The 10,166-nt window shown below is 56.9% G+C and overlaps 3 protein-coding genes across 3 annotated transcripts; 1 reads left to right on the plus strand and 2 right to left on the minus strand.

Moving 5' to 3' along the window:
- Positions 1–227: 227 nt before the first annotated feature.
- Positions 228–1,030, minus strand: CTAM01_01936 (ribosomal protein L1p/L10e family protein; the record flags this gene model as incomplete). The annotated part of the gene is made up of 3 exons (XM_060517976.1): positions 228–490; positions 554–857; positions 944–1,030. 3 exons carry the CDS (start codon positions 1,028–1,030, stop codon positions 228–230), a joined length of 654 nt encoding a protein of 217 aa, XP_060387510.1.
- A 615-nt stretch (positions 1,031–1,645) lies between these two features.
- CTAM01_01937 (uncharacterized protein) lies at positions 1,646–6,681 on the plus strand (the record flags this gene model as incomplete). Its single annotated transcript, XM_060517977.1, has 4 exons — positions 1,646–1,740; positions 1,824–3,665; positions 3,725–3,955; positions 4,014–6,681. The coding sequence occupies 4 exons, from the start codon at positions 1,646–1,648 to the stop codon at positions 6,679–6,681; spliced, it is 4,836 nt and encodes a 1,611-aa protein (XP_060387511.1).
- Positions 6,682–7,037: 356 nt separating this feature from the next.
- On the minus strand, positions 7,038–9,199 carry CTAM01_01938 (uncharacterized protein; the record flags this gene model as incomplete). Its single annotated transcript, XM_060517978.1, has 2 exons — positions 7,038–8,596; positions 8,656–9,199. The coding sequence occupies 2 exons, from the start codon at positions 9,197–9,199 to the stop codon at positions 7,038–7,040; spliced, it is 2,103 nt and encodes a 700-aa protein (XP_060387512.1).
- Between the last annotated feature and the right edge of the window lie 967 nt (positions 9,200–10,166).

Raw genomic sequence — 10,166 nt, forward strand, 5'->3', positions numbered from 1 at the left:
CATATTAAGGCTTGTGTCATGGTCTGGAAAAGGATGATTTTGTATTGACAGGCTCCTAATCCATGCGCAGAGCTTCCTATGAAATACCCGTGATAGGTGTATTCCCACCCTTGAGTGAACCGTTATGCGAATAAGCACTTAAGCCATCGACACAACTAACTCTAGCGGTACTCTACCTAGCACAGGCCCCTCGCAAGAAACACCAACACGACGAGAAGAGGGCGCACTTAGTAGAGGCGCTTGGGGGGAGACATGGAAGCCTTGATGGTCAAGCTTCCAACGTTCTGCCAGCCCTTCTTCAGCAGGGAGACGAGGTAGTTGATGGCCAACATGATGTTGGCAATCAGCTGCTCCTGGGTCATGCCGACGTTGCCGACGGCGACACCCATGCAGAGAACCTTCTTCAGCTGGAACTTGATGGTGGACTTGACCTCGGTGATCTTGCCAGAGAGATCGTCGGCGTGGGAGACGGGGGTGGGGAACTTGCCGGCTGCGAAATTGTTAGATACGGGTTCAAGTCTGAAATAGCAAAAGGGGAAGTGAAGGAACATACCCTTGGACAGACCGGGACCCAAGAGACGGGGGATCTGCTTGATCAAGGTCTCGGAAGCGACGAAGGCGTCGTACTTGCGAGCGAGCTTCTTGATGAGCTTCTTGTTCTTGTTAAGCTTCTTCAAGTCGTCGGCGGACATGGCGTCAACACCACCGTGCTTGGCACGATCGATATCGTGCTGGTCACCGAGAATGCAGATGCTCATGTTGGGGCGGGGGACGACCGGGAGGCGGACGGTGCCGGAGAAACGCTTGTCACGCTGGGGGTCATAGTTCTTGAGGCCGATCTGAAGCTCGACAGACTCCTGTGAGGGGTATTAGCATTTGCTGATTGCTCCGCTTCGGTCGCGGACTTTGCGCTCAATTGAGCGACAGAGGTGGGTAGACTGACGAGGAAGTTGCGCTTCTTGGTCTCGAGAGAGTACTCGAGCAGCTCAGAGACCTGAGTGCGGACGTTGGCAACCGTAATTTTCGACATCTTGGCGATATCTCCCAGTAATCTGGTGCTTACGGTAGATGTTGGATGGTGATGGGGTTGAAGGGGAAAGAAAAGCAGCCGGGGACAAATTTCGGCGGGGCGGCTTATTCTTTTTCAATTAGGGCAGGGAAAAAGTTTGGCCACACCACCGTGTGTGGGTGGAGTGGACCGTGCGCGCGACGTTCCAGAAGATGCAGGCGATTGGCTGAATGTCACTGGGAGACAGGAGCGCAAAAAAAAAAAAAAAAGTCAGTCGGGACCCTGGCGTTTTGGTGCCCCGCGATGAGTCTTCGCCGGCGCGTCGAGTTAATGCTACGAACCACGTGCTGAAAACTCGTGGTACCTAGAATTTTCCCGTGTCCGATACGAAGCACCTCGAACGACGAGGCCTTCCCAAATCGGAGATTCTTATGTAAGATCTGAAGCAAATCAGAAATTTGAGTGCACTCATTTCCGATACTTACACGCCGAGTTGTAGACGACAGACGAAAGGAAAAAACACACCCCTGTTACTCACTCGGCCAGCACTCATTCGCTTCGCCGCTGCCCCTCGGTGCCCCTCCTTCTACCCAACTCTCAGAGTCACTCGCCGGGTTCACCAATAATGCGATAGCGATGAAGCAGGATACCGTCCCCCAGTACGAGAGCTTCGTCAACCCGAGTGACCTGCTCAAATGGGTTGAGGAACAGCCCGAGGAATCGTGGATCTCGTAAGACATTTCCCCCAGTCAATACCCCTCCAAAGTGAATGGTCCGAGCGTAGTATGTGTGTTAACATCATTTTTGCAAATAGCATCGCGCAAAATGTTTTTGACCACCTCCTCTCCCTGGCCGCTCAGCCAAAGGGAGTCTCGGGCAACTCATGCGTGAAGCTCTGCGGATTTGTCGAGCAAAGCTCAAAGTCCGACAAGTCAGCCCTGCGGCAATGGGCTTTTTCCAAAGAGCCCAGCCTGGGTCTCTTCAACTTCTTCATCAAGTGGAATGAGACAGAGCAGCACCGGTCCATGAAGCTGGTCCTGGACCTGCTCCCCTCGCTCATCCGCCGTAACCCCGACCATGCTGTCTCTGACCTGGTCAAGACGACCATCTTGGACACCCTCATCTCCATCATTGGACCGCAGTCCACCAAGCCTTTGGTCAAGTCGTCGCTCAAGGCCATGGACTACTTTGCCGGCAAGTCCGTTTTTAGCGTCGAAGACATTGCGGCGAGTTATAAGCGGACGCAGCCAGAGTGCAGCTGGGCGTCCGACATTGCACTGTGGGAGGACTTTTTCGGCCAGATGCTCGACTGGATGACCATGCACTACGTGTGCCCGACTACGGGCAAGTTCATCGTGACCATTTTCAGGGCACTGAGACAGCAGTCTCTAAAGACGCCGCAAGCTGCAGGCGCTGAACAGTTCAGCGTTGAAATGTGGCTTCGCTGGGTCCAGGCTGCCATTGCCAAGACGCCGTCTTTGCTTGAGGGTATCAAGACGTATGTTTTCCTTCCGTTATTCAAGGATGACCGCAAAGACTCGGTCCAGATCCTGGAACAGATCAACAGCATGTGGTCTACCTCTGGCTCGGCCGTGGCTGAGCTAGACACTCTGGCCCAACTGAACCTCGCCGTGCTGGAGGTTGGTAAGAAGGTAGGCATGGTCGAGGAGCCCGGCGCCATCTACAGAGAGGAGTCCTCTTCAGCGGTAGTCTTGGAATCGGCCGTGCTCGAAAGGGTTCTGTCACATCCTTCCCATGAGCTCCGCTCGCTGGCGCTGTCCCTCATCGTCGCCTCACCTTCAACGACGAGGCCTTACTCACCAGTGGCCCTCCGCCTGCTGCAAGCCCATCTCCCGACGTACTTCTCGGAGTCGGACGCAAAGTTCCGCATGGAACTGCTGAGCAAGCTCAAAGATATGTTCAAGCGCAGCAGAGGCGCAATCTTCATCCTGCATAAGAGTCTGGCCCGTCTCAAAGCCTTTGACGGCGCTGCCAATGGTGCGCCAAAGGCCCCTAAGGCGCCGCCGAAGCAAGCGAACCACCGCACCAACATCTTGCTCTGGCCAGAGGATAAGCTGCGAGCGAGCTTGGAGCAGCACGAAAGCTTTTTGGCGTGGTACATTGCATTTTTGCGGTCTGAGCTGATCCCCACAGCCTCTTTCCAGCGGCACTTTACCGCGCTAAGGGCCGTTGCCTTCATCCTCAAGCTCGAAGCCGACGCTGGCAAGACGTGGGAGACGGAGGAGGACGAGACCCTCTTCTTCAACCTGTTTGACGGGAAGTGGACGCGCGCGCTCCTCGACCTCATTATGGACCCATTCGACGACGTTCGGGAGAACGGTACGTCTGTCCTCAAGAACTTGTTTGGCGACAAGCGCTTCAAGTGTCTCGTTGGCGCACAAGGTGTCTCACCGACACTGGAAGAGTTCTTGTTGAGAGCCGAGGATATTGCGCGGAGGACGGCGCGAGCTGATCACGCTGATGGCGTTGCTCGGACAAACGAGCTTCTCTTTAGATTCTATGACGGCAGGGAGGCGCAGATTGCGCATATTTCAAAGTTGGTGGATCTTCTTGAGGGCAAGCTCGCCTTTGCAGAGGCCGATCTGGGCAATGCCGTTCTTGAGGCGCCGGTGCATGGCTACTACGCTTCTCTCCGGTGGGTGCAACAAATACTATGCCTCCTTCGAAAGGTGTCGTGGACTGACCGAGGATTAGGTATATCTGGCAAGCTGCGGCTGATATGAGCTTTTCGGCGTCCGAGATGGAAGCAATGGCTATCCTTCAGAACCGCATTGTCAAGTGCTGTCAACGCATCTGGGCTGCGGTCAGAGACATTCTGTGCGACGACTCACCCGAGGGCCACTTGCCCCAGGAGCTGGAAGATCTCGAAGGTCTTGACACCAAGGACCTGCTGAGCTACAGCTTCCGCGCCATCCACGAGTCCAGGTAAGTAATAAGAGTCTACATAATGCTGTGTATATATCTCGTCTAACATGCTACTCAGTGCTCTGATGCGTGTCATGGTCCTGCCTCTCAAGTCCAAGGCTAAGGAAGGAATTCTGCGCCCCTCGACCGACCTCTTCACAACTGTCGGATCCTTGACCTTTGACCAGCTGTCGAGCCTCAGACACCGCGGTGCCTTCAACACTGTCTCGCTGTCGTTCGCAACCTGCTGCCAGCTGGTCAAGCACCTCGATGACCCTCAAGCAGGCCACGAGAACGGCGAGACCCTGCTCGACGTCTGGTACAGGGGAACTAAGGAGTGCATCTTTTCCCAAGCATCCACTACCCGCCGCTCTGCCGGTATCCCCGCCATGATCACCGGAATAGTCTCGGCCAACGCGCCGCAGCCCTCCTTCGACGTCGTCATCGAGGAGCTCGTCGCCATCGCCCGCAAACCCGCCTTCAACTCCGAGTCGGACGGCTCCAAGCTGCCCCAGGTCCACGCCCTCAACTGCCTCAAGGACATGTTCAAGAGCTCCTTCATCACCCAGCTCGGCAAGTCGGCGCCGCACATCCCGCAGTGCCTCGACCTCGCCGCCGGCAGCCTCAAGTCCGAGGTCTGGGGTATCCGCAACTGCGGCCTCCTCTTCCTCCGCTCTCTCCTCGACAACCTCTTTGGCACAAACGAGAGCAAAGCCACCCTCGAGGCCGGCTGGGATGGCCGCACAACGCGCCTGCAGTACCACAAGTTCCCTATCCTGCCCTCCGTGCTATTGAACCTCCTCCGCTCCGGCCGCGAGGTCATGAAACCCACAACGCTGGGAAGCACCATCGCCGCCGAGTCCGTCTTCCCTGCCCTCGACATCATCCGCCGCGCCGGACCCCCCGACGCCTCGCGCGACGAGCTGTACGGTCTCGTCGCGGGCTACCTCGCCAGCCCCGTCTGGCACGTCCGGGAGATGGCCGCTCGCGCTCTGTGTTCTTTCCTCCTTAAAGACGACGATTGGGTCAGCCTTGCCGAAGCCATCATCAAGGACTCCCTCGCCGCGGCGCCCGCCAGCAGGAACAACCACCTCCACGGCGGCCTGCTGACCGTCAAGGCGGTCTTTGAGCGGCTCTCCGACGTCTCGCCTCAGAGACTGTCGTCTGGCCTCCCGCGCGTGGTCTCGATTCTCGGCAGTCTCGAAGCTAGCGCGTCTGACTCCTTTGCCTCCTGCCCAGACATCCGCGCCGCTTACCTGGAAGTCCAAAACCTCATCTCCCTCTTCGCCCTATCTTACCCGTCATCATCATCACCGTCATCACAGGGCGCTGCCTCCTCCACCATCTCACAATCCCCACAAAGCGCCCTCCTCCGCACCCAACTCGCCATCGCAGCAGTTCACGCCGCCCAAACCTCCTCCTCGCCCTCCGCCTCCCTCCGCGAAACCCTCCTCTCTACAAGAACAACAAGCGTAGAGACAACAATTACAACCCTCGAAACCCTCGCCTCGGTCCATCACCCGCACCTGTCCCCCGCGGAAGCAGCATCCTACGCCGCGCTGTACACCGACGTAGCCTGCTCCGCAACACACCCAGACTCCTGCGCCGCCGCCCTCGTCAACCTCGCAGAGGTCCTGGACCTCGTCCTGGCGGCAGCAACGGCCTCCCGCGATGCCGATGCCGATGCCAACTCTCGACAACCCTCAAACCTCCTCCCCTCCCCCGAGACCCTGACACAGCTTTGGCAAGACCTCCTCGCGAGAACAATCAACCCAAACCTCTCCAACGCAATCACCCGCGCCAGCGGCCCCATCATGGCATCCCTCGTCTCTCAATCTCCCGCTACCTCATCCACCGCGCGCTCCCTCCGCGGCTGGGGCAACCTAATGTCCTCGGCCCTCCACGACTCCCGCCCCTTTGACACCCGCATCGCCGCAGCAGCCTCCCTCGCCTCCTTCTTCTCCGCAGCAACCTCAACCTCTTCAACCACCGCAGACCAACACCAAGCAGAAGCAGAGGCAGAAGCACCCCTCCTCCCCGCCCTCATAGCCCTCTACGACGCCCTCAACGACGACGACGACGAAGTCCGTGACCTCGCCTCCCTCTCCGCAAAACACATCCTCTCCGCGCCCCTCGCGCCCCTCGACGCCGCCTCCTCGCTGCTATCCTACATCGCAACCACCTACCGCGACAGTCCCGCCCTCCACTCCCTCCTCGCATCCCGCGTCACGGGCCAGGTCTCCTCAGATGCAGCCAACGACACAGAGACCACCGCCGCCACACAATGGTCCACCGCGGAATCACAACTCTCCGCCGCCCTCCGCTTCGACGACTCCCTCTTCGCAATCGAAGAGCAGAACCTCTTCATCGACGAGGTTCGCGAATCGAAGCGCTGGGCCGCCGTTTTCCAAGACGTCTCCTCCTCTATCTCGGATTCTTCCTCAACGTCGGCAGCAGCGGCGCACAAAGCCCTCACAACATGGACATCCGCCGGCCTCGACGCCCTCCTGGCCCTCACATCCCAACCATCCCACGCAGACGACGGACCGCTGGGCTGGACTTCGGACCCAGACGTCTACGCAGTCTGCGCGCGCGTCCTCCTCGCCGCGACGGCACTCACCAAGGTCAATGTAGTCGGCGGCGGCGTCGATGGGTCCGAGGCGCTCAAGGAGAAATTGAAAAAGTTGAGGGACGTTGGTCAGCGGGGGAGACTTCATGGGTTATTGTTGGAGATGATGGGTGCATGAAGTCGACGAAACGTGAGATATCATAGACAATGGACGGTTAGATGATGCAAAGGACAAAAGCATGCTCGGATGAGAAAAGTTTGAGTTCATTTAGGTGCTTCGTGTACAAATGCTTTGGAAAAGGTACATGGCGATAGACATGGAAAATAGACGGGAAAAAAGAGATGAAGTAAGTAAAAAAAAAAAGGCTATAAAAGGAAGGCTGAGACGCCCCGAACGCCATTGGATGCTCATGCGTCATCTCATCTCGTCTACAGAGATCTCTCTGTCTGCATCAAGCTGGGTATCCTGTCCTGCAGCTGACATATCTCCCCTCCCTCTGTCTCTCTCTCATCGTCGTACACTTTACACGGCCCTTAGTTGGACACAGTCTGAACCACCTTTTCTCCCGATACACTCAACGACGAATCCTGTCTCTTCATACCGCCCATCCCACCCATCTTGCCCATCTTAACAACCAGCATGGTATTCTGGCTCTGCAGCTGACCCACCTGCTCCTTGAGGACGTCAATCTCCTTGAGCGCCACATCCCGCTCCGTCCTGATGCGCTCGAGCTCCAAGGCCAAGTTTGCCTTCTCCTCCTTTTCTGCCTGCTTCCGCCGCTTCTCCTCAGCCTTGCGCTGTTCGTGCTCGCGGCGCTGCTCGAGGCGCTGCATGTCGCGCTTGTACTTGTCTTCCTGCTTGGCCATCTCCTTTTCGTGCTTCTCGCGGAGCTTTGCCAGGTTGGCGACCTCCTTTTGCGAGTCTTGGTCACGCTTACTAGACATGCGCTCTTGCATCTTGTTGATCTTGTCTTGCATCTTCTGGCGCCGCTCCTGGAGTTTCCTGAGCTCTCTCTCGTGGTGCGACGACGTCTTAGACCCTTGGAGGGACGCGCCGCCGCCAGATCCGGACGAGTGAAGCGACACGCTGTCAGGCTGCGTAACCTCTGGTGGCGTGATGGGCTCACCCTCGTCCGTCTTCTCGACCGCTGAAGCGAAGCTTCGGATGGACGACGTGTCGCTTTGAACCGACTCATCCTCTTCATCTTCCTCCGCTATCGACCCGTTGGTACTTGGTGCAGTGAATATTCCGGGTAAAGCGTAGCCCTCTGGTAGGCGACTAGCCACAACGGAGCTAGCCATTCCGAAAGCACCGGATATGATGCCGTACAGGCCGTTACTACTCGGGACGGAATTATCCTGCACCTGTGCTGACTCTTCAGGTAACAAATTTGATGTTGGTTGCTTGGCCACCTCCCTTGGAGAAGCAACCTTTTCGCTCTCGGCCTGCTTAGCGCCTTCTTTCGTCTCCTCCTGTTCTTTGTCTGAAGTTGAAAAGTCATCTGCGGACTTCGCAGTCATCCACTTGAGGAACTTGCCGGCATCTCCAATGATGCCTGCCGGTGTACCCCGATCAATCAAGAATCGGGGCACGTTGCCGCCGGGATCACTACGAGTCACCATAAGCCACTCAACAGACGTCGTCGCCTCCTCCTCGATGCCTTCGCCGGTGTGCCCAGCGTCGTCTCTGGCAGGTGCACTGTCAACAGATGTACCTCGATGACGGCTGTCTGGATCTGCTGTCTTTTTCGCTGCCCGTAGAACGGCCTCCTTGCCCATAGACTCAGCTACAGCTTGTCTTTCTTTGGCGCCTTCCTGACTGAGATCAATCGACGATCGTGCTCGCGTGATCGCAGCCGGCTTGTCGGACGGGATCTCGCGAATGATTTCGACCGACTCATATTGGCCTCGAATATAGCCTGGCCGCTCGGGGCACTCGGGATGAATGCATGGTTTCGACACAATCATGTAGGTCCGGAGCGGCCGCCTAGTACCTTCTTGCGGGGCGCCGCCGGAAAAGTCGGAACTCAGCAGTAACGTCACAAAGTCTCTCGGAGCCGTCGGGCCTGGGAATTGCGCCGACAATTGGAATACTGAGCAGATGTTGTAAGCATTTGGCACTGAAGTCTCAAGTGGTGTTTTCCTTGCTCACCTTCCATTTTTCCAGAGCCTTCCACAACCTCATGTGCCGCCCGCTTCTCTGCTCCAATGCCGCGGATGGCGCCGGCGCCGGGCCCGCTCTGCACCTTCATGGACTCGGCAAATTCTCTCTCGAGGCCCAGCTTCCACTTCTCAAAACTTAAGCCATCGTGAACGCTGCGCCGGGCGAACCAGCTGCCCTTGCCGTCCTTGGCGGCGAGTTTATACACGTTGATTGCTAGCGGGTTATCCTTGGCATTGACCTTGACCTCCTTCCACTCTTTGGACAGGTCCTGCGACAGCTTCAGCGCCGCACCGGTCTGGCGCTGGGACAGTGAACGATTGATGTCGGCGACAGGTATCGGGGGGTCGGTGTGGGAGCGGGATCGGCCGTGGGAAGCAGCGGCCTGCTTAACGGCGGCGGGGACGGGGATAGAGTCAATAACTGTTTGAGCGTTGGCAAATACGCCGGTCATGAACTCTTCTGGATCCTCCTCGGCGACAGATTCCCACTTGATAGGCGCGAGGCCTTTGAAGGGCTCGTGGTGAGGTGCCATTGTGTCTAAGAGTGGCGGTTGGCGTCGAGGGCGAAACGGAAATGTGTCGTGTTTAAGAAGATGTCATAGCCCAGGTCGTCCGACGAAAGCGAGTAGTGTAGAGACTAGCCGGTGGTGTCTGTGAAGAGGAATTACAGACGGAGATTTTCAAATGACAAAAGGTAGCGAGATTCGTATAGTGTATGGTTATCGTCGGGGTCCGGACGCGACCGAGGCGCTGGGAAAGGGGAATGTTCGTGGGGAAGCAAGGTAGATGCTGTTTGGTGGTTTGTGGATGAGAGTGGTGGTCAGTGGTCGATTACTGTGCAGAAATGGAGACGAAATAAAGCTTTGGATGACCTGCAAAGAGTGCCCCACGTGTGGCTTAAGAGTAAAGAGTCAAGGAGGAAGAAGACAGGTTTGGGAGAGAATCAGGTGCTGCGTAAGCCACAGTTACTCGGGAATTGCTGGAATAAAGGTGCATGCACGAAGTACGGAGGATGGAGTATGGATAGCGTCAACGGGAATGGGATCACCGATCATGGGCCTTACCGGGGTGCCAGGACTCAGTTGGGAAAGGAGTCTTGGAGGGGCTTTGACGTCTCTGGCCGACCCGAGCGGACCTAATGCTCCCGTCCTCTCTCTCTCTCTACCTTATTGTGTACTATTTTGTCAGGTGCGTTACGGTTGACCATGTTCCATCATGTTCAATGCGCCCTTGTCCTTTACGTCCGGTGCAACACTCCTTCCGTCTCCTTGGGAAGAGGCATCTACGGATACGTATCTAATCTTGCCTCGGATTCTGCCCCAATGACGAAGTAACACAAGGTAAGCACGGTAAAAGCACCTAAATGGAAAGGGCCCGGCAGCCAATTCTTGCTCCTTGCTCCTGCTGTGTTTGCTTTCCCTTCACCGCGCTTCTCGCATTGGCTCGACCCTGGCGCTGACGTCACCCCCTGTCCATGTACACATACGAACAGTACGCAGT

Source organism: Colletotrichum tamarilloi (genome assembly GCF_030869305.1).
Source record: "Colletotrichum tamarilloi strain Tom-12 chromosome Unknown Scaffold_4.1, whole genome shotgun sequence".
NCBI lineage: Eukaryota > Fungi > Ascomycota > Sordariomycetes > Glomerellales > Glomerellaceae > Colletotrichum > Colletotrichum tamarilloi.